At 40.8% G+C, this 27,545-nt stretch overlaps 3 protein-coding genes across 4 annotated transcripts; 2 read left to right on the top strand and 1 right to left on the bottom strand.

Annotated features, from left to right (window-relative positions):
- Positions 1 to 1,444: 1,444 nt before the first annotated feature.
- On the bottom strand, positions 1,445 to 6,337 carry LOC119730426. The gene is made up of 9 exons (XM_038203312.1): positions 6,144 to 6,337; positions 5,066 to 5,312; positions 4,631 to 4,678; positions 4,316 to 4,392; positions 3,835 to 3,889; positions 3,223 to 3,409; positions 2,539 to 2,645; positions 2,044 to 2,148; positions 1,445 to 1,933 (listed from the first exon to the last, which is right to left on the bottom strand). Exons 2-9 carry the CDS (start codon positions 5,264 to 5,266, stop codon positions 1,895 to 1,897), a joined length of 819 nt encoding a protein of 272 aa, XP_038059240.1. The 5' UTR covers positions 5,267 to 5,312; positions 6,144 to 6,337; the 3' UTR covers positions 1,445 to 1,894.
- A 209-nt stretch (positions 6,338 to 6,546) lies between these two features.
- On the top strand, positions 6,547 to 10,056 carry LOC119730425 (D-beta-hydroxybutyrate dehydrogenase, mitochondrial-like). Of its 2 annotated transcripts, XM_038203311.1 has the most exons (5): positions 6,564 to 6,693; positions 6,818 to 6,822; positions 7,597 to 7,976; positions 8,409 to 8,561; positions 9,281 to 10,056. In XM_038203311.1, the coding sequence occupies exons 3-5, from the start codon at positions 7,625 to 7,627 to the stop codon at positions 9,751 to 9,753; spliced, it is 978 nt and encodes a 325-aa protein (XP_038059239.1). In that variant the 5' UTR covers positions 6,564 to 6,693; positions 6,818 to 6,822; positions 7,597 to 7,624; the 3' UTR covers positions 9,754 to 10,056. The 2 variants fall into 2 exon arrangements, with proteins under 2 accessions (XP_038059238.1, XP_038059239.1); XM_038203310.1 differs by lacking the exon at positions 6,818 to 6,822 and having other exon boundaries at positions 6,547 to 6,693; positions 7,598 to 7,976.
- A 3,377-nt stretch (positions 10,057 to 13,433) lies between these two features.
- On the top strand, positions 13,434 to 25,955 carry LOC119730788 (snake venom 5'-nucleotidase-like). The gene is made up of 8 exons (XM_038203818.1): positions 13,434 to 14,031; positions 19,202 to 19,415; positions 20,058 to 20,246; positions 20,589 to 20,792; positions 21,560 to 21,802; positions 22,802 to 22,957; positions 23,280 to 23,480; positions 24,212 to 25,955. The coding sequence occupies exons 1-8, from the start codon at positions 13,690 to 13,692 to the stop codon at positions 24,463 to 24,465; spliced, it is 1,803 nt and encodes a 600-aa protein (XP_038059746.1). The 5' UTR covers positions 13,434 to 13,689; the 3' UTR covers positions 24,466 to 25,955.
- Positions 25,956 to 27,545: the final 1,590 nt, after the last annotated feature.

The following is a 27,545-nucleotide window of genomic DNA, read 5'->3' as shown; positions in this document are numbered from 1 at the left end:
TAGGCCAGTTAGACACATTCTTCTTTCACATTTTAACCAGTTCATGTCAGATGACGTGTATACACGCAAAGGTTTTGCAGTATTCGGAACAGATGACAGATAAACACGCAACGACAATGACCGAGGCCGTAAATATCTGTCAGCAATCCGCTCGCAGCGAGCGAAGCCGGGAATATCAGGGTGAGCTAACCGCAGATGACAGCTTGAACCCTGGCATCGAGGTTCGTGAAAAACAATCCCGCACCTGGTTCCGGTAAATGTCAAAATAAACCCGGCGCGAACTGGTTAAGTCAATTCCATCAAACGTAAATCACAAGTACAGTCAGAAGCAATAGTAGATGAACAATACCAAAAAGTTTTGTAAGAATTTTTTTGAAATCTAGTGAGTTGACTTGCAACTGGATGACTTGTGATTGACTTTTGATAGACTTGTTGGGGATAAGGCTGTACCCAACAACAACACTGATTTTAAGTACTTGTATTAAATCATACATTCATGATTAACTTGATTTAAACATCACATCGTCCTTTCAACCCCATTCCCTCCAATCGGTCTCTTCATGATCAACTTACTGAAATTTATCAAATGAATAAGTAGGAATATTGAAACTTTTTAAGAGGGAAATACATATATTCACAAAGGGAAAGAATTAAGCTTATGGCATTTAAAATATTTCCTTATTTTTACATGTACTCTTGGAATCTCCAATATTTAAATTGATATTAACGTGACTCAACATTCCTGCAAATTTCTCTAAAAGCAAGATCCTAAATCAACGGCTAGGGAGGCTGATTAGTAAAGCAATAGTTAAAATGACTAGTATATATCAACAGCTGTCAAGCTGATTGCTTGAATGTAGGGGGGGGGGGCAAAGCAACACTGGTGCCAGCTGGCCGTTATAAATTCGAAAAAGGGAGGCTAAACCTCATTCAATAATAGGGGGTGCCCTTTTCCATTTTGCTTTTCAGTGAATGTGACACCCTGCCCCCAAGTTCTGCCATCTATGCCATGGCAACTGCAGTGTATGTAGGCCATCCCGATGATCAAAAGTGATCATTTGATCCTCTTATTTCCAGACAGTAGACTACGTTTTTTGATTTTTTTTACCCAGATATAGGGCCAATATAGTACACTATATTGGGACCTACCGGGGGGGGGGGGGTGCAATGGCCCCATAGCCCTCCTGTTCCGCAGCCAGTGTTGAGTGTCCAAAAAATTGTCCCTAAAATTTAAATCAGTTTCTCTTTATCATACATTTTGTAACAAGGCCCACCAAACTATAGTCTCGGCCACATACCGGTACTGTCAGGCCTAAGATTTTTAATTACTAGCTTGGCTCCCCATAAAATATGCATCACACAAGCTTCAAGTCCACATGGAAAAGGCAGCATGAATAAAAAAACTTGTTATCTCCATGCAATACTGGGTTTTTTGTCTCAATACAAATTTCTAGGAAGATCTGTGGTATACCCAACAAATCAAATGCATTAAAAGATGGCAATGATTTACAAAATAAATTGTTCATCACGTGAGTGCAACGAGGTTGCATCTCTAGCGAATACTCTCCATCCAACAAGGTCTTATCTCGCGTATCTCGACTTTCAGTGTACATCCAGGTTATTTTAAGCGAGATATGACCTTTTGACATTGAAAACCTGCGTTATGACATCACACGCCATTTTAAGAGATATACAACCTTGTTGCACGGACATACCGATTTGTTCATGATGCACGGAAATAGCAAATGTGGATCGATGTAAAACATAAAAACCAGACAACCTTTTCAAATATTCAGTCAAGCTGGCCTGGAGACTATTAAATATTTGGATGGGTCCTTATGGTGCGCCTGGCAGGCTTACATGTATGTACATTCATAGGTTATCTGTACCCTCATCAACTGTCTTCTTGGTAGACAAATTCACCAAACTCCTTCTGCAAAGACAAAAGTGAAAACACAACCCACAAAATGTTATTTTTGTCAACAGAACGCCTCACTTATTTAAAGCCGATGATCAAGTCATGTGCCAGGCCTGGATACTCACTGATGATTGCATAAACCTATGATGATCCCAGACGATTCCCAAACTGTCTGGGTTCCTTAAGTCATCCCTCTTCTGCTCTTCATAGATATCATAAGCATTCTTCATCTGAAGCAAAGACAAAAAGACAACCACCTAAACTGAGGTACTTCCACGAGATATTGTGAATGAATGTACAACCTCCATGGTTATCTAAACATTAGGCAACAACAGCCGATTAAAACAATAACTTGATAGGCACCACATGTGTAATCTTCATCTGTATCACAGGAGCGCTGTGGGCCAATAGTTGTGGTGTTGGACTCGCGTGCTGTGGTACGTGGGTCCTAACCCTGACGGGGAACATGGTGCTTGTGTTCTTGGGCAAGACACTTTACTACAACTGTCTCTCTTTACCATGTTTACCGAGGAGTACCAATAGGTGCCTGTGAAGGTAGAGACCAGAATAGACCAGTGGTTTGCTGCCACCAACATCTCAAAAGTCTCCCATTCTGTTACCTGTTTTGCACATTTCTTCGGCGGCATGCAGCCTACTGACGTCGCTAAGCCTGAGCACAGCACACTGCGGATGGGTATTGCATCGGGCTTGGAGTTGTGTTTTTGAACTGGAAAAAAAAAAAACTTAGAACAGTGATTGCACTACCACTTTTAAAGACGTCTGCACTAGTAAGTTGGAGGTCATGGGTTCGAGTCACAACCAAGGAATATTGTGATTATATTCTCGCATATCCCTGTAGATAACATGGAGCATACAGTGTCTAAGAAATTAAGTAGGCTACAGGTAAAACCCAACAACAAAGTCTGTGAAGAGGTTTAGTATTCAGGGAAAATATGATCATTATAGTAATAATTCTGGGGGCTAATCATCCTTTCTCGCAGCTAAGAGCCGAAGGCGTGTAAAGGCGCCTTTGGCAGCCGCCTTACGACCCATGTCTGACCACAGAGCACAGCCAGAGATTGAAAGTGTTGACTTTTTGCGAGACGCATGCTACATCACAGGTCACGCAAAATCTATCCATTGAAAGCTCAAAGAGGTCAGCCCTTGCCAGCGTCCTTGCTTGTAGGGTCCTGGGTACGAGCAAAGGAACCAAACCCAGGCAACATTGGAGAGAGACAAGCACTTTACACACTAGCCACCCATGCCACTCAATTAGTAAAAGGAAACAGGACAAACCAGCTCACCTGATAAGATAATGGCTCGAAATGCCAAGTAGGAATTGATGCTATTGGAGACATCCTCCGGCACCCTCATCGTGGGAGCTGAGATGAGAAACTTGATCGGCGTACCCTGGTTATAAGCTCCCCAGCAAGAGTTGCGGTCGGATTTACCCCAAAACTGCTGGCAGGTGGGGACTATTAATGCATCACCCTGTCAAGAAAAAGGATAATAGTGTGATAAAGCTGTATACATGTACAAATATAACATGGTTTGAGGGTGGACAGTCAATATTCGCTCCCTGAGGTATTGGAAGTTGTCAACTTCCAATACTGAGAGGAGCTAATATCGAATATCCACCCAAAATCAACCATGTCATACCTGTTTTCCTATGCCTCATACATATTCAGTTGCAGAATTTTCTTTTTGCTGTATGCAACTCGCGGACGCCGGCATAAAATCTTCGGATAAACTGGTCCACCTCACCAGAACAACAATATTACTCAACCTCAGCTCGTTTTCAAAACAGTAACTCCTAAGACTGTATTGAGGACAACCATTTTTTAAAGAACACTTCAAATGCTATGGTTTGATGCATTTGAGGGTGTAGTTTTGATTATGTTTCTATGGTTACTTACAACTAACAGTTCCCCATTCTTCTCGGTCATTATCATTTCTTGAAGGCGATTCATTCTGAAAAGACAGAGTTGATGATGGAGAACTCATAAGATGTTAAGTTATAGTTATACATCGATAATATGTTTGTTACTCTGTTGAAATAATCAAAACAACAAAAGGAAATTTGTAAAACATGAATTTCTTTCAATATTAGGTTTTGCCCTTCACCGATATATATACATGTACAATGTTTACTCGGTGTGTTACCTCCTGAGTGATAGGTGGAAAAAAATCACTCGGGTGGGACACGAACCCACGACCTCCTGCTTTCTAGTGCAGACCTCGTACGACTTTTACTCGGGAGGTAACACACTGAGTATACAGTGTTCATATGTCAGTGAAGTGCCAAACCTAATATTGATTTACATCACCCCGACACAAATTCCATCTTGAGAGTAGATGAATTTCTTTAGTGAGTATCAGCAAATGGTTGTAACTTACAATTGCCAACCGAAATGTCTCGATAGCGCCATGTCGATTCCTCCATCCATGAAGCCAAAACTGTTAGCCGGGGAAACCTGGAAAAAAAAGAAGAAATACAAATTGCCATGTAAGCACCAGATCACAATGACAATGTAAGCCAGCAACCAGACAAACTTTCAAAATATCTAATTAAAAAAAACCCCACTGACTGCGCATGTTCAGTGCCTTGCTGGTTCAACAACGAAGACAATTCAGGGACCGGTTCACGGTCAAATATCCGCTGCCTATTCATAATATGTGAAAAAGACCAACATGATTGGAATTTCTACTCACTATTGCATCAGCAGCAGGAGCGTTTTTGAAGATATCTCCTTCAGAAATCTGTTGGAACAATAACACAATAACGATATAAATAACTTTATTTTTATTTTAACTGGGTAGCCCATTCAAAGCCGTAGGTCCCGTGCATTATGTAATGCACTTAAAAGAACCCAGTAACACTTATCGCAAAGAGAAGAGGTTTGCCTCGGTGTTTCTGGCAGTGGCTGCTTAATGTGCCACAGCACCTTGTAAACCCTTATAAGGTGCTACATAAAATGGGTCTCATATTTCAAGTACTTCATTTACCCGTCTTTAAAATAAATTCATATTAATTAGCACCTTGAGTACCTAATTGTTGGTAGATTCGTGTGCTACCGGTATATAAGACTCCGGTATTATTATAATCATTATTTATGAACACTTATATACTTATACTTATATACTTACGTTAACTCTTTCATAGCCATCAAACTCTTTTGTCCAAGCCTCTACAAGTTCCTTGTTAATGTCTCGTAGCTTGTACACAACACCTAATGGTTCAGGAGCCAGGTTCTGTGTGCTGTCTTCCAGAGCAGGTTTCTTTATCTTGATGTCTTTGTGTTTGATACCCACTTTCAGATCGGAGTTGTCTGACAGAATGCCATCCATGGCTTGTCAGTTGTACTTGGACGTGAAGTTAAGTTAGATGTGGGGCCTACAAGTACAACAAGAACCAAATAATGATTAAACTATATCATTCTGTGGTTCGTGAATCATTCACAAGGAAATGGGGGGGGGGGACAATTGATAGGTGCATAATAGAGTAAAGTAGGTCTGTTGTGCGCTCTCTTGTGATTTGCGCAATCATACGATAGTGCAACTGGATCCTTGCACACTCTTCGAAAAAAAAACATTCTTCAGCATTGCACTGAATGTGGATTGCGCGCCAAGAAAAATAATGGTCTTGTCAATGCCGAGCACCGGCTGCACTTGGCAAGTCTAGCTGCATCCTCGTTCACTGATTCTTGGGCAGTTATTCTGTTGGAACGCAAAGTCACTAGGGAAAATATTTAATGATTTTTCAAATTGTGCAGCAGCAGGATTCCAGTCAATCCAGTGAGTTTGGCGGTTTTGAGACATCATCTTTTATTGAAAAAAAACTTTTTCATTTCAGAAACCAGAGACTTTTTTGGGGGGCCTTAGTGTGAAACACCTTATTATTTCCGCTGTAACTTAAGTTTAACTTAGGCCCTACTTTAATACATTTAATTTAACAAAATTATGCCGTGCAATGTTTGTATGAACTATGATTGCACAAAATTTATAAATTGCGCGCATAATATCCCCACGCAATCTTAAGGTTGAGCGCTCATTCGTAAGATTGCGCAAATTGCAAGAAAGCGCACAACAGGGCTATACACTACAGAAGGGCAAGGCCAAGGCCCATACCATTCTAATTTAATACTTTCTAATTCTTATGTAAATTCCTACGGCAAAGCATACAAAGCATGTCCGGAAACTGGGCAAATTTGGGGGCTACTTTTACCTTCTCATTAGTTGCGTTTCCGGTCTCATAACATTAAATCTTCTAATCGAAGTCAACTGTATCGTAGCACTTACATAAATATCTAATCAACAGAGATTTTAATGCAAAAAGTAGGACGATTTTGTTAAACAATCAGTAAGCACAGTGCTGCTGTGTACATCATCATCGTGTGGAATGTACTACTGTGTAAAAAGGTGTTACTTAATAGAGAGACCGGGCACTGTAATCTTTCTTTTCCGACTGAAAAATACAATTAAATATTTTCAATGATATGTAAGCTTAGGAATTTCTTTGAAGTACAATTTATGCATTTTTAACGTCGTTACTTCTAAATACATTTGTTGTCCTGAAGCAATATCTCAATATCACACCCCTCTTAAATAATAGATGCTGCTGCATTATTTGCACTAGGTCATATGAGGTCAATTTGAGAAGAGCAAAATAATTCAAGCTCGAATTTCGAAACGTGATCCAATCTCGCTCGGCCTCCTGTCCTGGTTTGCGAAATAAAGTAGACAAGGAAGACTCAGAATAAGCTGTCACTGTGTTGGTAAGCAAAGAACGGCTTTAAAAAGAGTAAATACAGTATCAGTAAAGTAAAGTAAAAGCATGGAGCTAGGAGTATGTCGGAAGTAAAGTCAGCGGATATAGTGGGCAAATGGTGGGAACTTGAGCTGTTGAGTTGAGCTGGAAAAAAACGTGCAAAACTAAATGAAAATCAGGCCAACTTATTTTATTCTTTCTTCAGCCAGCAAAATTCTCGGAAAGAGTCCCATATCTGGCCATCAATAATTTAGCAGCCATCAGAAAGTGATATTGATAATATGTCCTACAAAAGTCGAATTTAGCAGGGAGAATATATAAAGTATTTACTGAGAAAATGTATTAAACACTTGTCTGAAATTTTCAGACCAGTCTCATAGTCATATGGTTTATGTGTCATATGAAGCAAGAAATGAGACGATGGGTCACGCACCATATGTTATGTAGCACCGCTACACTGCTGCAGAATTGAGCATGCGTAGTGTAGCACTAGCATTTAATTTGTGCACTAGTCAATGGTCATGGCCTGTCATGCCTGTCACTTCAGTTTCAGGCGTGTTTAGCATTGGTATGTACCCCCTTGTCTGGTTCTTTGACCTAAAGGTGGCTCCGCCCATTCGAATAAAGGTCATCAACGTATCACCTGATAACTGGGGGGTTCTTTGTAGCATGTAGCACTGCTACACACAGATGCCTTGAATTCATTTGTCTCAAGATTGAGTATTTTGGTAAATTTGATTCCTGGTGCAAGTGTTCTGAGGAATTTCAGTAAGGTTTTGTGTAAGAGCAAGTCACTAGTCAGTATTCCCCGTACAGCAATTAGCAGTTTGCAGCAGAGATTTTAGTTTTTCATTTTGTTTCTAATGTTAAATTATTTCCGTTTAATATCACATGTATGATTGACTTTTCAGCTATAAAGATTCAAGAACACACCCACAATGATACTTGAAATCACAGCCGTTATAACAACCCTGGCAGTTGTCCTGGGTATTCGAAAACTCCTCACACCAGCAGACAAGATAAGCCCCATCGCCAAAGCTGTCCTTATTACCGGCTGCGACACGGGGTTTGGACACGAGCTGGCCCAGCGCCTGCACAGGCTGGGCTTCGTGGTGTTTGCTGCCTGTCTGGATTCACAGGGAGAGGGCGCCCTTCAATTGACGGATGCTCAGTCTGAGTCAGGGGGCGGAGCCTCGGGGAGACTGCATGTCATTCAGATGGATGTGACGAAGGAGGACCAAGTAACAGATGCTGTGCAGACAGTTTATTCCCTTCTTCCAGAATCAACGGGTACGGTTGATTCCCTCGGCAATTTTTAGTTAGAGAATAACAGTGTGAGGATCCAGAGTTCACTGCGTTAACAGGCCAATTGAGACAAAATCCCAACTTGCTGCAGAGAATATTATACAAATACAACATGGTTTGTGGGGAAATAGCGAAAACTAATGACCCCGAGGTGTTGGATGATTGGGATGTACTCCAGAGGTGAAGCTGAGGGAGATAGTCCCAGTCATCCAACACCAAGTTCATTTGTTTTTAACTATTTTCCCCGCAAACAAATGTTGTATTTGTTTTACTATACCTCATAAATATTTTCATGCGGTATTTCATAGGTACCATGTTTGTGATGGTGCAGTATTTGGAGAAAGTTGTGTAGTTTATAGTAATATCAAACAACATGAGGTGAAGATCGGGCTTAATTGTTTATGTGTGACTGTGCAGGTCTATGGGCGGTGGTTAACAATGCAGGCATCTCAACGTTTGGTGACGTAGAGTTTTGTGGGCTGGAGGTGTATCAACGTGTGGCTAATGTCAATCTATGGGGAGCCATTCGCGTCTGTAAGGCATTCCTACCGCTTCTGCGCAAAACACAAGGTGAGTAGATCATCCAAATATTTAACCCTACCGTATCCTTCCCTAATCCTCCAATCCTCCTTGCAAAATAGTTTTGCAGAATTGAGGCTATACTGTACATGGCCAAAATGTGTGGTTGATTTTGGTGGATGCACTGTGTCAAGGTCATAGGCCAGACCTTGTGTTGTGTACTTGTGTATGCTCAGCCATGCATAAATTTAGGCCTACATGTAGATTATACTTGAAATCCTCCGCACTGCTCCAGGATGTCACTGGCTCTAGTGGAGGCATCTTCATTGTCCACAATATTCTCCAGTTAATTTCGGCATCATTAAACTCAGGAAAATGCTTATTAGCATTTCCTGAAACCAGCTGTTTATGTGTAACGCTAGGGCGATGTTTCCGCATGCATACTACACCCGTGTGACAGTTCTACAATTACTTCGTAAAGGCTAGTGCGACAGTCTACTACGCATGCGTATGTACATGTACCCTGTGCGTGAATACCCGGGTGACGTTTGGTAAACAGCCAAAATGGCATCTGGCACGTGATGGTGAATGGACCAGTAAGAATGCGGCTCTTGATCATGAATATATGCATGAGGCATAGTAATATTGATTATTATGCAAAATGTGGGAGGGGGAAGTCCCTTACTTCTCTCCATGGATGTAAACAAGAAAAAACTATGCATCTGACATGACCATATTGATGGCAAAGTAACTACATATCTGTTTTGAAGGGCGTATTGTGAACGTGACGAGTGTACTTGGTCGCCAGGCGTCTATGGGTCGATCGTGTTACGTCGCTACTAAACACGCCCTGGAAGGTTTTACGCAGTGCCTACGCTACGAAATGCGCAACTGGGGCGTTCAAGTTGTCATCGTAGAACCGGGCAACTTCATCGGTGCTACCGGTATCTTCACCCAAGACAAAATAGACAAGATCGCCGAGGAAATGTGGAGTCATATGTCAGATGAAGTCAAAGAGTCTTACGGGGAGGACTTGTTCCAGTCTCGTGTTAAGAGAATGCGATATTTTACCCGCATCGGAGACACCGATACGCGGCCCGTAATTGACGCTTTGACAGATGCTGTTACTGATGAGACGCCTCGAGTTCGATACGAGCCAAAAACACTGTACTGGCGCATCAGGACTTTTGTAATGACCATTTTACCGCATCGAGTTGGGAATTATTTCTATCACACAAGCTGACACTAAGAATGTTGGTTGAATGATGGTTGTGTGGCTTGCCCAAGTTTGGTTTGTAATGGGTGATTGTTGGAGCAGTTTGTAATCATTTGGCTTCAATTCAGTTTCAATTCAAATCTGGTTTATTTGAATAAAAATGACATCACCAAATAAAAAGTCAGACTTAAATCATTCAAATTAAAGATTACTCAAACAATTAATAAGAACAATAAGATGAAGACATCGTTTATAAATGGGGAAGGCCTGTGAAGGGAACTACTTTGAAATGAGCGATTAAATTTTGATTAACCTAAGGAGTTTGCTGAATTTAGCATCTGGTGAGTTTTTGTATCTTCGGATTGTTATTTGTAGGGTTTCTAGTAGCCCCATAAATGTGGCAAATTTACTGGACTTACCTCCGTAAATAAAGGCCACATTTGCACCATGTACCAAAACATGTAGAACTTTGTCAAATTTTTATTTTCACATTTAGGCTTAGTTTGTAGTTTATTTTTGCTTTAGAAGCATACTCACCCTCTTTTTAGGCTAATCAGAAAGTGCTGCCTTTTTTCAGATGTCTAATTTTCGTGAAATTTCATGTTGAAATTTTGATACGTAAACATGTGCAAACGAATCTGGAAATTTCAAGAGGGGAACTCGAATTTCCGTCACAAAATAGAGGAAAACGCTACTTCTGTTTCCCAGAGACTTCAAGCCTTGATAAAAATAAATCCAAGTGCAGTAGAAGAAAAGCAAAAACTGTTTCCGAAAGCTTGTTTTGTCTACTTTCCAAGAAAACATGATTTACTCGTAGAAAATGTACTTTAAAAATTCATGAGTTCGCAACTCTTATCGTGGATTACGGGTGATACTCCGACTACGGCGTCCCACGCTCTGCTTCGTGCCTCCCACGTGAAAATCACGCTGCCTTATTATTTGTCCCCGAAAACTGACCAAAATAAGCCCTCTCCCCCATAAAATATTGAAGTACATGTATTTCATTTATTTCGTTTGCTATTTTTGTGCAAATTAAAATTTGGAATTTTATGTGAAACTTTAGGGTGTTCGTTTTTGATCAATGTTCCGGGCACAGGCCGACCGACCGACCGACCGACCGACCACGAAGCGACATGTAGAAGCTCCTGCCAGAGCTTAAAAAGTTTCACTTCCCAAACCAAACAGCGCCCTCATAATTATTGTTTCCGACATTTCATTAAAAACTACGGAAGACGGATAGTGTCACTCAATAAGTCTGAATATATTTTTGTACGTGTGAAAATGGGTTTTTTTATACAGCGGCCGTCACTTATTCGCCACATAATAAGTGGCGGCCGCTGTACAGAAAAATATTTTCACACGTACAAAAATATATATTCAGACTTATTGAGTGGCACTATCCGTCTTCCGTGAAAAAACACTATTTATGACGTCCGATATTGAAAAGTATAAACATTGTATAGGATTGTAATCATAGATTCAAATTAATGAAATATGATGTAATTTGATTTAAGCTCATCGGTTACTCTTTTTGACAATAAATGAATGCCAACAGGAGTGCAAATAATGCATTAAAAGTGAGACAATTATTATAATACTGCAGTATGTGTGTGGTTGATCATTCGCAAAGGTTACATGGGGACAGATCTCAATCTCGGTCTCAATTCCCATGGCGTACCACAAGGCCAAAGTACTCTGCTAATGAAAATAACACCCCTACCAAGTCAACACTACAGGTCGAAGTTCAAAGGAAACAAAATAGTGTTCAGCATTCTTTTTTAAGCATTTGTGTCAGGCTGACTGGTTTCAGGGTGAGTGAAAAAATAAAAGGGAAACCCAAATGTCGGGACCATTTTTGTAATAAGTTCTACATGTAGCACTTTCAAATTCTATGATATTAAAGCCCAATTGATAAGATTTGTATTAGAACAAGAATCGTTCAAATCACTCATGTACGTTTTCAAGTATTTTGAATTTTGAATACAAATACTGTTTTAAGTTCTATCCACGGATCACCAAAAAAAAGTATTATTTTAGCCAAACGGAAACAATTCACATAGGGATGAATGTGGATTGTCGTTTTTGAAAGGACACTTACCTTTTTTTCCGTGTGTGTTTAAACTTCCGCAACTTGAAAAGTACATGAGTGATTTGCATGAATCTTGTACTAAAAAAAACTTATGAATTGGGCTTTCATACCCTAGATTTTGAAAGTGCTACATAACAGGCATTCAAAAATTGGTCCTGCAATTTTGGGTGCGTCTCAAGACGCACCGTTGGAAATGTCCGTTAGTTCGGTTTTTTTATTCGGCGAAGCACGCGCAAGCGTTGGCACGACGCGCGAGCGGTTGCTATAATTCGTCGGATCATATCAGTGCGCGGCATCGCGTAGCTGCAATCGGCTCAGTGAGAACTTGTCTCGAACGCTGAATTCAGGCCCAATTCAAAACATGATTCAGCAACTTTTGATCGATAAGCTTTCTATTTGTACCAACATTCAAATCACTCAAATTTATGCATGGCTGCGTTTCCCTTGAACACATGGAAGGATATGTGCCAATGGCACATATCCGTCCTCCACAAGATCAAAGATCGCAGGAAACTAACAGTGCTCAACATTCATGTTTGCAGTGTCAGAATGACTAGACTACTGTTGTGTCAGACTGCATCGAGTAAGGGAAAGTTGGCGGGTTTTCAAACAATATACGTTTAAAACCGGCTGGGGAGTAGGGGCCTGGACGCTGACAATGGCGCGATACAGCCGTACCGAAGAGAAATTATCGGCGACCAGGCCCCAATGCGGACTCATTGGTAATGTGCATGCCTTAGTGAAGATTGTGAACGTTCAACCAATGAAAGGGTAAAAGGGACAAGATTTCACGCTTAGACCAAATGTCACGTGACACCGGAAACTGAGCGGTTAAAACCAGCCAGCTGGTATTTTATCAACGGTTTAAAACCGCCCACGTGACGGTCACCAATAGAAATGGCTAAACTGTCTAAGGTATCTACGACTGGAAAGTAATGGTGTTGATGTTCAGATTTGGCAGCATCCTTTCAGGTTTATTTTCTTGTAACTTTCGTTATGTTGTATGTGGAGTATTGCATTGTTGTAGATCTGACAAGTTCACACATTTCAAGCGTGGTCAAAATATTATTTGATGCTGGAAATTCTGAAAAGGGGAATGTGGTCCTGATACATCATGGAAAACATTCAGACTGAAGGGAATCATTTAGAGTGTTTCAGTGGCGTAAATACAGGGTTAAAATTCTGGGGAAGGGGGAAGGGCTTGGTGCACCAATGAAGGGGAAACTGAAGGCAAATGAAACATCATTTCAACATGCAGCATTTCAAGTACGGGGAAAGGGTAACAGACATCCGGTATATTGGCGGACAGTAACTCCATTCACTGTTTCAGTCTGTTCTGACTTCTGTGTGGTGTGAAATATTTTTCATTTCGATGAATTTTGGTCATGATTGGCTTCCGCGCGTCCTGAACCCAATAGTGCGTCATAATGCTATCCGTACGTACCGACATAAGCACATGTAGGCCAAATGGAGCAGAAACATGAGGTAGAATTCTAATTCCATGAGCAGAACTGTGTCATTATCATTTCTCCTGTACGGTTCGGTGCGCCGGGCACGTCACCTAGCTGTGTTCAGTTACCATGCCTTTAGTAATCTTGATTTTGTTATTGACGTAGTGGCCTTCTATATTTGTATAGTGCCGGTTTGCACTTTGCATAAGTCATCGATAAATGGACCATACTCCAATGGAACAGAGATCCCGCTGCCGCTTGGTCAGATCACTGGGCGATCTCCGGGTATCGGACACCTGATGACGAACTGCCGCTCATCATAATATTTCATATACCGCTATAGTGAGTGCTGCATGTTAACAGAAGCACTTCGCAATCGACCGCTGAGTTTGCATATTGCCATATCTAGCAGAACATTGAACCATGATGCAGTGGATTGGGTTACGGGTGGCTGTGGTGCTGGCCACTATCTATCTCACTGCCGCTGTACCCTTCAAGTTGACAATCTTGCACACGAACGACGTACACGCGCGTTTTGAGCAATTCGACGGCTATGGAGGTGAGTGCAGCACGCAGGAATCGGATGACGGAGAATGCTTCGGCGGTGTAGCTCGACGAGTATCCAAGATCCGTCAGATACGAGCAGCGGAGGAGAACGTCTTACTGCTCGATGGTGGCGACCAGTTCCAGGGCACCATGTGGTTTTACCTGTACAAAGGTCAGGCGACCTCGCACTTCATGAATATTACTGGCTACGACGCTATGGTATGTGAATTAACTGTAGGCCTACATATTTATAGGCCTTGTGAAAATAAATCCGTAACAAACACTGACCACAATAATAGGGTTTGCTTTTTACAACTTAACTAATGTACCCATACGGATAACGTATCACTATTAACCGATCATGTCACACACATTGACCGATGCTGTATAATAATCACAAACCGATTTATAATGTAACAGCAATTGACTGACAGTGTAGTAGAATGTACTACACTATCAGTCAATTGTTGTTACAATCTTATTATCTTAACCGATAATGTAACAAAACTTGACTGATAGTGTAGTAACATTATTTTACTACCCTTTCAGTCAATTGTCGTTACATTATAAACAATATCGGTCAATTTGTGTGACATTATCGTTAGTGATACGTTATCCGTTGGTCACTACATTATCAATAATATTGTAACATTGCCTCCTCCCAGCCAGGGACTGTGTTTGTAAAATGGTTTGGGTGTAGGTCAAATAAAAATGAAAGCCCCCTCCCCCTCCCCGTAATTATTTCTGATCCATTTTACCCTGTGTTTCTCATGCGTCTAATTGTCTTACAATTAATCTATTATTCGAAGGCCCGGGTCTTAATCTCATTAATATTGGCCAGGGCGTCAATTCGCTTCTCAAATGTGGGGACATACCGGTACCTTGATCCGAAACAATGCCAGCGCGAAGCCCTTACGGCGTGGGGTTCGGGCCCGCATAAGGGCCCCTTAAAAATGATTCTAGAGATGCTCTGTGGTGCGATCTGAGGCAATTTCTGACCACTTTTACCAATATTTTCTTAGCAAAAAAATAATCATGTAAACATCATTTTCAAGGTTGAAGTCATTGGATCAACTATTTTATTCCGAGCTCAAGGCGTGGGGTTCGGGGCCTGTTTAAGGGCACAAGAATTTTGGATTCTAGATGCTCGCATTGTGGTGCGATCTGAGGCAATTTCTGACCATTTGAACCAATTTTTCTTAGCAAAGATACCTTGTGTATAATATAGGGCCCTGTGAGACACGAGTTCATATATCTGGGGGGGGGGGCATTTGATATTGTGTCCCCCATCCTGCAGAAAGTGGGGGACATGTCACGCCCCCCCCCCCCCAGGATTGACGCCCATGATAGTGGCCAAATAAAGAAAAGAAAACATCTAAAAAACAAAAACCTTGGTATTTGTGGATCAAGACATGGGTGTCGCCAGGATGGGGCGGGGGAGGGGTGGCCCCCTGGAAAAGCAAAAGAAATACACATTTAACAAAACGAGCGTCTTCATGGGTGTCAATGGGGTAGAGTTGGTAAATGTCCTCCGCCAACCCTCGAAAAAAATAACAAACTAAGAATATGCTAGAGAAAGTACAATGATTTGGGGGGAATTGTGCTTCCCCCCCCCACCCCCCCCCCCCCCCCCCCAAAAAAAAATCCTGGTGACGCCCATGGTAAATGTCCTCCGCCAACCCTCGAAAAAAATAACAAACTAAGAATATGCTAGAGAAAGTACAATGATTTGGGGGGAATTGTGCTTCCCCCCCACCCCCCCCAAAAAAAAAATCCTGGTGACGCCCATGGATCAAAACATAGTTGTTTTTTATGCCACACATCTTGAATCCACTCTAGTGCCTAGTGCATTAACCCTACTGCTTAAATAATTGATAACGAGATCGAGCAGGCTCATTTTAAAATGGATGATGAATGTCAATCCGTGTATGAATTTTGAATGGCTGGAGCAAGGGCCTTATTGCTACACACGCGGGACTGATATTGATAATTAATGAGCTCATTTTATTTTTGCCACTGTATTGGTCAAGTACCGTTTCGCTGCCGTAGTTTTCATTTCAAGTAGAGTTAAGTTGGGCAAGTTACGAGAAAAGGTCCTTTTTTGTTCATTTTTGTAACATGTTTTCTTTAGTACATAATCGGTGACTGCTCTATGTTCCAACACCCCTATGTTCTGACAACCCGATGTTCCAACAACAACCCGCACATAAGATTATAAATATAAAAATATAAATGGAGCATTTATAAAGCGCTATTAACAAAGATCAAAGCGCTGTACAATACTACAAAACTACAAATAAACAAGGCTAAAACAAAAACAAAACAAAAAACTTAATTTAAGAATAACTCAAGGGAACCAGGGGATAATGAGAGGTAAAGATGAAGGTGAATTGATTTAAAGAAACAGATGTGTTTTGAGCGATTTCTTGAAGGTGATGATTGACGATGCAAGTCGGATGTGTTGAGGGATCTTGAGGGATTGTGTTACTTCCGGTTAGGGTAGGGTTAGGGATTGAGATAGGACTACGTACAGTTAGAACAATAGGGGTGTCGGAACATAGTGTGTCGGAATAAAGATGTGTCGGAACACAGGTGTGTAACCACACAATCATCGCAAAGAATAACATAAACATTCTTGTGGGCATTCCCCTTGAACAGCAGTCAAAACACAGCGCGTCATTTACACACCAGCAGCACGAAATCCAGACTGGATTACAATTACTCAGATATGTGGCTTATCGAAGTCTTAACGGAATTGCTTTATTATTTGCTACAATTGGATTTAGATGTATTTTTATCACACATGCAGACCTATAGTGTTATACCAATGTCATAATGAACTTTGGACTCCTATGAAATCTGGTCTTTGTTACGTTGTAGACCGGCGTACCCTCGCACGTAACCCGTCATTGTCATGTTCACTAAGACTTGCGCAAACAGCCAGAGTTGTACAGGGCTAGTCAAAACAAGTACCAAGTGGTACAACCCACGGCGGCCGGGTAACGTGTGCACCCGGGCCGTATATACCGGTACTCGAGAGTATACAGAAAACAAAGACGAATGGGGTGTGATCTATTTGAACTTGACTTTATTTCATCTCATAATTCATATGAGTACAAGGTAATAAGCAGATAATAAATACAGTTAATAGAGATGTGGAATCCATAAGAAAGCTTAGCTTGTGGGTATGGACCCGATAATTAGCATGATTATACATACAAATGGATTATAAACACAACAAACATGAAAGAAACAAGACAATGGGGATGGAAGGCAAACCGGAATAAATGAAAATAAATTACAATAAAATGTAGTTAAAAATGATGATAGAACAAAATCATTAACACAATCAAGAAGAACCTCTGATCAGTAGCTAAAAGTTAATAGTGAAGAAGACTCAAAGTTGAACTAAACAAGAGAAAATCGATTTCATTATAAAGTGAAAAGAAAGAATACATACATGTCGATAATTTTACTAGAATGAAATGATCACAAATTTATTGGAGCATATACATTAAACTATGACAAGATAAATAGCGAACAAGGCTTGTTTGCTGGGCTAAATATCATATCACAACGTTATCATTGTTCACATGCTTTTCGATAGGGTAACTGCGCCAGTAAGCAACTTTGTGATTTTTAAGCTCATCAAAACTGAGGTTTGACAAGACTACTTGAAGATATCTGGAGACAAATCAATTCTAATTAAAATGCAGCCAGTCAAATTATTCCGATCATGGATTAATGGTAGCCCATGAACGATCCGTTATCATTCACTCCATGATCTGCATGCAATGCGATATCAATTGAATTGTCCCTGACCCGATCCGATCCACAACAACAAAAAATCATGAGTGGGTACTTCGCTCTTCGCTCTCACGTTGCCGTTGACAAATACAGGACTCCCCAGACAAATCGACCACGTTTTCATTAATTTAATAACTCGTCCATTCAATTATAGTTTGCAGTGACCCGCCCCCGATATCCTCTTTTGATCAGCAAAAAAAAGGAAACTCCGATCATGGAGGAAAGAAAACAGATTTACAACCTGATTTATGTCGTCTATTTAATTAATTGAGATCGTCGCATGGTTCATTCGTTTCCGGCCGAAATTTATTTTTTGCCGACCGTTTTTTTTTATTTCAATAAAACCTGTAGCTCATAATGTATGTCCGGTATTAGCCCGGCCGGACGGTGTCAGTGCTTTATTCAGTGCATGGAGTGCGTTATGGAAGGACGTCGGCATTGTTTTCTTTTCGCGCAGAGTATTTCATCTGTTGGATTGTACGCGTGGCCCCTGTGCTCACCCTTGCATAGTATTGAATGCCTTTGTGGAAGAACATTCATTAATTCTAGTGGGCACAGAGTGGAGACAAAATGTGTCAGTTTCTTAGATTTGTGTTTATTCGGGGTCTTTTTGCATTGAAAAGGAAAATAAAACTACCTCGGTGTTGATCTTTGGTGCATGTGAGTTATACAGCATGCGAGTCATAAGGGACCGATAATTCCAACTATTTTCCAGAAATAAACCTGTATTTGTTTAACTACACCTCATAAATACGGCAGCGAGATGGATACTCACCGGGATGACGTCACCTAGGCGCGTATAATGTTTACTTCCCAGACGCGCATGGGCGTCGCCAGGATATTTTCTAGAGAGGGGCAAAGCACATCCCCCCCCCCCAAAAAAAAATCCCTATTATCTTCCAACATTTTCCCGATTGATAATTTTTTCGAGGATGGGCAGGGACATTTGCCCACCCCCCCCACCCCCCATCCAACCCATTAAATTACCAACAATATGATTTCGCGCCTCTTTTTCTTTTTTCCCCCTTTTTTTCTCCTTTTTTTTTTTTTTTTTTTTTTTTTTTGGCTTGTGGGGGGGGGGGGGGGGCAAGCGCTCCCTTGCCCTCGCGACCGCGGCGGAATCGGCAAATGACGTGCTCCAATTTCATTATGAATATTTATGAGGTGTAGTAATATACAAATACCGCATGGTTTGAGGGGAAGTAGTGGGAATTACTGGTTCAGCTTGACATTTTCCAGAAATAAACCATACTGTATTATTTTGTTTTACTAGCCTACACCTCATAAATATTTAGTAGCCTTACTGCCTTTTTAGTAGCCTCTCACTGCCTTGTTGATAACGGCCTTATAACTACATTACTACATTTTCTTGGCCGCATCTGGCGTAAAACTATATACACGTAGCTTATAATTGTCATACAAAGGATAGCGATTACCGACTAAATAGACAACTTTTTTTGTTTGGGGGTGGGGCCGTTTCAACCCCTTGTGGAGTATTTCTTTGACATTTTGGCCTTTTCGAAATTTGCAAAGGTATATTCCATACGTGGCTGTATTGAAGTACAATTTTTACATATTTCAGGCAATTGGGAACCATGAGTTCGACAACGCTCCAGAAGGACTCAGTCAGTTTTTGACGGATGTCCCTTTCCCAGTTCTGAGCTCTAATATCGACGCCAGTTTGGAACCTTCCATCGACGGCTTGTTTCACAAGAGCACCGTGCTTACGGTGGGTGGACAGAAGATTGGAATCGTCGGGTATACGTACGCTCGTACTCCAGAAATTTCCACAACTGGTGAGTGTGAGAGAGATGTGCATGAACAATTTGTTAATGAAATTCTGCATGTGTAGCACTTTCAAAATATTGCATAGAAAGCCCAATTGATAAGCTTTCTTTTTATATAGTACAATAATCATTCCAATCACTTATGTACTTTTCAAGTTACGGATTGTAAACACAAACCCCGTTCTAGGGTTCTGTCCACGGATCACAAAAAAGTAAGTGTTGTTTCAGTAAAATGAAACAATTCACTGTAATATGTGAATTGTTTTCGGTTTTCTGAAAGAACACACACCTTCAAAAGGTTCAATTTGGGATTGCATTTCAAAATATATGACATTGAGCATCTAAGAGAGAACGATAGATTATTCCATAATTTCGGTTTGGATTATTTAATGTATTGAAAGACAGATGTTCTATGTTGTGGTGTGTGGAAATTGTTATAGTAATGTAAATTACAGTTAAGTACAACATATTTGAATAGGAAATGGGCAGTAAATTGACTTTATAGTTGTACATAAATAGTGCTTATTGGTATTTATTTAGGTTCGTTACGTTTAAATATTTTAGCTTACGTAAAAGTGATCGACTGTGGCTCTATTTGGTGAATTGGTAATAATTCGAAAATTGTTTCTCTTGGGGGGCTCCTTATTTTAGGGAAGTTGGAATTCAGCGACGAAGTCACCGCTGTACAAGCCGAGGTGGACAGACTGCAAACCGAGTATGGTATCGACAAGATGATTGCACTAGGCCACGCAGGCTTTGATATAGACCTGAAGATTGCCCGCAAAGTACGGGGAGTGGACATTGTGATTGGCGGTCACACCAACACCTTCCTATACACTGGTGAGGATCACATTGTTATACGGAAGCTTAAAGTGACCATCTACGTTTCCATGTTTCCCTGATAAATAAAATTATGACATATGGAATACTTCGCTCTTCAAGATAAGACGACTTTCCTAGATTCCTCACTGTTTGGAAAGACGTCTTTCCCTGAAATACCCTTCTTGGGAAAACGTCCTGTCCTGATCCTCGTCTTCCTGAAATACCAGGAAAAGACGTCATTTCTATGTAAGATATCCGGGAAAGACGTCTTATAAGTATCTCAGAATAATTATATTCCACCTCTCTGAGATAAATTAAATGGCCACTTTTCGCTTCCGTACTATTATGCTTTGCGTGCAGGTAGTGCGCCCTCAGCGGAGGTGCCCGAAGGTGACTATCCAACAGTCGTGCACCCAGACTACGACGCTACAGCCAACGTATTAGTCGTGCAGGATTACACCTTTGGCAAGTACCTTGGGCGCCTGGATGTGACTTTTGATGACAATGGTAACGTAACGGAATGGGGAGGCAATCCCATACTGCTGGACGAAAACGTACCGCAAGGTAATTATCTGTCAACTGTCTTAGTAGTCTGGTTCCCTGTCCCAATTGTCATTCAGACTTCACATATAGGGACAGGACGCTATCGGTAAATCTTCCATGCATCAGGAAGCATCCCCCCTGATGTATGCAAATGAAATGCATGACGTGCATGTCTGAAGTGAATCCCGCCTCCTGAATTGAAAATCACAACGGTAATGTTTACCCGCAGTTAACCAGCCTATTGTAAAATGGCAATAGGCCGCACCAGAATATTAATGTGCAGTTTCCGTGGTGATGAGCTTCGATTTTTGCTGAATTTGAAGGTGCCTCTGGCAAATATCACTAAAGAGAGAAAAAATACTGTTCAAAATTTAAAACCTTTGCAGCAAAAATGCTTGAAATTTACCTTCGTCGGGACTGATTTTGCGTACTTTTTGTGGTCAGACAAGAGTAAATCTTTTGATAATCGATCGTGTGCTCAATCACCGTCCACGGACAGCTAGAGCTAAACAGCAATTTGAAAATAGACCGTGATGCGCGCTCAGAGGTGACTAATTCAATGGCTTCTGATGTTGATGTGGCGGGTGAATACTTTGGGTTCGTTTGTTCGAAATGTAATTTCATTTGTATGACATCGTATGCTCAAAATGTTCTGTCCGTTTATCTGTTTTCTTTTGTTTTTGTTTTTATTATTTCACCGAATAAAAACAAATACATGTGCTGTGTCTTTAAATCCTTTGTAAAAAAAACCCCGTAGACTAATACATTTCAATCTCTGTTTACATCAGCGGCGGATGTTCTTCAAGAGATAGAGAAATGGGCGGAGACAGTGAGGAATTTTTCCAACGTCTACATCGGTCGAACGCACGTCTTACTGGATGGAAGCTGCCGATTGGCTGAGTGTAACCTTGGTAACTTCCTTGCCGATGCTTACGTCAGACAGGCCATAAGGTTCCCGGATGAACTACAATGGAATGACGTCAGTATTGCGATCGTGAATGGCGGGAGCATTCGGGCCACGCTGTATCAGGGTAGGCGTATTAACGATAGTCACAAAAAGTTGAATTGTTGCCATCCCTCCTGAATCGAATTCAACTAAGTTGGAACGTTTCATTTAAGTCGGTACAATGTAGTATTTTTTTAAGTGAACTCGTGGTCTGGGGCATTGAATTCGTGGTCCGCGGGTAATTCGGTAGGTGGGTATGAGTCCAGCCTGGGGTTATGGTGCCTGTGCCCTTGGGCAAGGCACTTTGGCACGCATTGCTTCTCCCTCACCAAGGAGTAAATGGGTACCTGTCAGGGCAGAGATGGTTATATTGTGATTTATTGTAGCTGCCTATAGCACCGACATGGTAGCATCGAGCTGTATGCTCCCCAGGGAGCTGAGATGGTATTTGGAATGTTTAACTGGACCAGTGATCAGGGATAATAATGATATAAAATGATTTGATCTTTTAAAAGCGCTATATAAGAACCTGTTGTTATTATTATTATTACTATTTAGGTTTTCCCGGCTAATTTCTGATAATCAGTCATTCATTTTCGGCTGAATTCGAGAATCGATCTGAACATGCATTTGATTTTCACTAGTACTAGAGCTTTCGATTCCATTTCAGTTCAATCCGTTCAGATTCTTTAACAAGACTTCTTTTTCGCTTTTAGAGGGCGATTTTAAACATTCACCATTCTATTTCACTTTTAGTTTAATGCCATCGGCACCAGATACAATAAGGGGCTTCTTTTCATAAAGCATAAATCAAATTAGCTGTATCTGAAATCAATTTAGAAAAGGTATACTTGCTTAAATGAATGTGTAATTGGCCATCTGTAATTCTCAAAACCGAATGCAGGGACAATAAAAACGATTGAACTTTCGTTGAATTGAAATGGGATTAAAGACGTGTACTTTTTAGACGAAAAGGAATGACCGATTTTCAGAAGTGAATAAACATTTCATGAAATTGGCCGGGAAAACCTATATTATGAAGTCTGACGAGATAAACAATGGGATTTTGTTTTCTCCAAATTAGGTGACATTACCATAGGTGACGTCCTAACTGTCTCGCCATTCGGAAGCACGGTTGATACAGTGACGATTAAAGGCGTGTACTTGATGGAAGCTCTGGAGAATTCTGTAGCCGAGTATGACCCAGTGTCGCGACCTGGAAGGTTCTTACAGTTCTCAGGTGCGTCTTATGGTAACATCCGGTCTGATGACGTTATGATTATGAAACCTTGTAAAATCATGCGTTCGGCAATGCACTACCTACTTTTCTGCGGCATATCTTTGAAAGTAAATGAGCTACAGAAACAAATTTGGTATCTTTACAAAACTAGTCGTTATTTACATGGTATATAAAACTCAAAAAGTCAAGGATGGGGGTTAATCCTCATTATTATATCGGTTCAACTGGATGTTACTTCACCCTTTTCAAGACTTCTTGTTTATTGAAGCGTTAAATCCCTCGTTTTGGTAACCGTGCCCACGTCATTTCCGTTTTATTTCAGGAATGATAGTAACCTATGACCTCTCTCAAACTAAAGGCAGTCGGGTGGTTAATGCTGAGGTTCGTTGTACAGAGTGCGAGGTGCCACAGTTCGTGCCCTTGGACCTCGAGAAGGTCTACAAAGTTGTCATGCCTTCGTATATTGTCGGCGGTGGGGATGGCTACTCAATGATACGGGATAATGTCATTGAGCACGACTATGGTAAGATGCCTATTTTCTGCCTTCTCATCAGCCTATTTTGAAAGAAACTACCTGCTCACAAACATGTTCACCGTATGTAAACCGTATCTACATGCAACTTTCAAGGTTTATTTCTCTTATAATGATCCAAGTAGGTGCTATTGTGAATCGCCGAAGTTAGAGTCTCCATTTCCACGTCATGCCGCGAATCTTCTTTTAAAAGAAAACCCGAATATAAGGCCATAAGTCGGGTTTTTCATCAAGTCTCAACCAGGCTTTCGTATCTCTATACTCTCAAGATTTTATCTTTTCAGGGCAGTTAAAGAATACCTATACCACCAGCAGGGTGCCTGAATCATTCTTTAGTGGTCTAAACGCACCTAGATTTTTCATAAATTGAATATCAAGTGTGATATTTGTTTTTGTCGGGTAATGAAACCATGTTTTCTTTCTTTGATCAAGAAAATTGATGCGCAAACAATGAAAATCATGAATTTTTCGGACTGTGCCTTTTTTCATGTAACACGTATGGGGTTCGAAAAGGTAGATTTGGACTGGCCTTCTCTGGTGTCACTGATTGCCATAAGAGATTAAACAGATAATGTTACACTGGGCTCAGTCAAAGATATACATCGAAAACCTGGTATGATTAAAGGGCCCAGGATTTTAAAAGGGAAATTCACCTCATGGGAATGTTGTGGAGGGATTATAAATGTTTTGTTGATTGTTTTGTCATTTTGTTTGAAATAAAGGTAATCTGGATTCCAGTGTTGCAAGTGAATACATCCAGTGGATTACCCCGGCGACCCCCGGCCTCGAACGAAGAATCCTATTCGTCGATCCGTCTGATCCGTCTGATCCGCCTAATCCGTCTGATCCGTCTCCGTCTGATCCGTCTCCGTCTGATCCTGATCCCTGTGGTACTGGATCGGCCAATAGAATTCATCGTCTGACACCCCTTTGGCTTTTGCTGATAGCTGTTTTAATGCAGGACTTTGTTTTCTAATCAAATTAATGCTGCATTTTCAATACCAAATCAGTCACATTTAATATGTAGGACGATTTCAATTTTTTTTTAAATCCGTGCGTAGTGCTGTTATAGGCAAATCGTGGCATTCATATGTATTACACAGTTAGTTTCAAATTAATGTCAATGCGTAAACGTTGTACTGGAATCTTTTGTACTTTAGTGACAAAGCTGTAGTCTAAAATGAGGAGCATCCCTGTGAAGTCTGCCCGATCATTGGCATACAGATGGGGTACTTTTAATTATAAAATTTGTATTAACTTCGAATTTTAAACAAGTATGATGAAATAACAGGGGCGGATCCAGGGGGCGCACGCTCGCCCCTTTTCATAAGCAAAAAAAAACCACAAGATATGGACGGAGGGAGAGAGACTCAAAAAGAGAAGAAATAAAGATACTGATGATAACGATTCTTTATTGTCTGCATATAGAAATACGCAATATAGGATAATCCTATTTCATTGGCAACACAATTACATTAAAACACTCATATTACATCAAACACCTGTTTTATAAATCAAAATACAACAAACATCTAAGTAATAGATTGAAAAATAAGATGAAATGATTTTTTTTTTCAATTGATACTTACGATTTACTACTTCAAAATGTATTTATTATATACGTATTATATTAAAGCCAGCACATGTACATGTGATTAAAATACTCATATTACTTTAAAACCACTGTGGCCATTTTACCGCCTGGTTATAGTGATTGAAGAGATGGATTGAATTTGGGACGAAAGATTGTGGAAAACGGAGTGAGTTTGTCTGTGGTGGACGGAGTCTGATGCCTGAACGATTAGAAACAAAGCATTTACATGTTTCACGCCCCCCCCTTGGACAATGCAGGATCCGCCCCTGCAAAAGTTGTGATCTTTTGTATGTATATACTCAACCAAAAACAGAGTACCGTTCCTGTTACTTCATGACGGGCATCATATTTTATGCGAAAGGAATGTTGCAGCCTGGCAAACCTTTTTCTTCACAATCATCCCAATAAAGATCAGTCATTGCAAAAATCTTAAAAAGACATGAATCTGGGACAGAGAAACATTTCCGATTTGTTAGGAAATGCTCAGAAAATTGTCTTGACTCTCCATAGACTTTGTACACAACCGCTGATGTGGCGTATCCATGCTACATTCTTTCCTTTTATGCAAGATGAGGTTTTGTTTAAGGATTACAGGGATTTGATTATATTTTACAAATGCAAGTACACCTTTTCAGACATGCATGCTACCACTGCACACTCGCGGACGCACTTTTTTCTTTTAATATTTGTGTGCACTTTGCTGTTGTAAAGTAAACTTCAAACCAGGACTCGGAAGAAAAAAATAAGAATAGATCGTATAGTCCCTATAGGAATAATAGCGCTGTAATATAAACTATTATCATTTAAGTAATTTTAGTTTTGACTTTACGATGTTTAATAAAAATGTACAAACGATGATTATGACACCTCGATCTGTTTGCATTGTTGGCCCTTTTGTGTTCACTCCAGTTAAACATTGAGTTTGCGAGTTGAATTAACCGACATTCATAACTTGCCTGATACAGCTATTATATTCGTATGGATTGGAGAGCCTGTCACGTGGGTGATTTTTAAACCGCTATTAGTGTTGGAAACCGCCATTTATTAAGGTGGCCCCTGAATGAGGACAATAAAGTACCGCTCATGAAACTGCTTCAAAGTTTGTACATATTATTCGCAATTCGGGGAGCAAGACCCGACTTAATTAAGAGACAAGTGCGAGTGCGCAATAAGCTCTGGCAGTGTTGCAAGAAGTCTTGCATGAAAGTAATGGACATCTCTTATTGAGAGGATAATTTAACACTTGCTGATTGGTGAGTGAAACTTTCCTTGACATTTTCTTGCCTTAATTTTATGAACGGCAGTGTTTTGCGTCCTCACCGAGCTCGCTTTCTCACAAAGTTTAATGTGTACAGAGATGCATTATTGAGGCGACGTGCATAACTTGACTCTTATGGACACTCTGTGCGTGCGCCGTCACAGAAGTTTCTCGAGGGTGACCTTTGACCCGCACTGTATCTTAGAGGGGACAAAAAGAAGTAGAGAAGAACTTTAGGCCCTTAGAGCAAAAACCGTTTACAACGGTTAAAATCATCAGGGAGGATGCTAAGGTGTGCTTGATGTCGCCTCCCCCACCCCAATCCCACCACCGCATTCACCCACCCTGCAGAGTGACCGGCGTATTTTTCTTTCCAAGGAGGGTCAGGGGTAATGCCATGAACAAATATTTTCTTCATTTGAATCATTGCAAGACATAAGTTCTCGTTCTCTTTCTCCCGTAAATTAACATTATCTCAACAATAAATTTGGAGAAGAAAAATAGTCGATGAAAATAAGTAGCGAGGGTGTGGATTTGAACCGGAAATCTTTCTATCCATAGCTCATCTCGCTATCCACTTGGCTACTGTAACTCAACGAAAACCATTCTTTAAAATGCTTTAATGTATCAGCTGGTTGACTAAATAATAACAATGCTGTTGATGTTATTGTTCTGTTTTTATGAAGAAGCATAATTTCCCCATCGAAATACTGAATTATTCATGATTGGCCCTAACCATCCTAGGAATAAAACCCACGTAGGCGGCTGTTGCCAGGCGACCTGCCAAGTATTAAAGGCACGGTCCTCCCCATTGTGCTTCAGACATTTGAACAGTAGGAAAACGAACTGCTGTTTTCTGTCCAACAAACACATTCTGTCATAACAAATTCAAAACGCGCGCAGGGATTTCCATCTTTTTGCAGATACTTTTAATCTAAACAAACTGGGAACAAATGATAAACGAAGTATGAGACTCAAAATGGAAAAATTGACCGGGTGGATCTTTTTCTGGATCTGCTTGGCGGCAGGGATAGCGGTGTCGACGCAATGTGTTTATCGTGACTCCGAGCGCACGTTTGTCGCAACGGAGAAGCGGGCGTTGCTGCATCATACCATCGAGGAATTTGCGAGCAAATCCCCCATCCGATGTTCCGTCTCTTGTCTCAAGCACGCGGCGTGCCGCTCCTTCAACTTCGGCCGTGTC

This window comes from Patiria miniata, unplaced genomic scaffold (assembly GCF_015706575.1).
Source record: "Patiria miniata isolate m_02_andy unplaced genomic scaffold, ASM1570657v1 HiC_scaffold_22, whole genome shotgun sequence".
In the NCBI taxonomy this organism is placed as follows: domain Eukaryota; kingdom Metazoa; phylum Echinodermata; class Asteroidea; order Valvatida; family Asterinidae; genus Patiria; species Patiria miniata.
The sequence above is the reverse complement of the archived record's forward strand: the minus strand, read 5'-3'. Positions and strand labels throughout refer to the sequence as shown.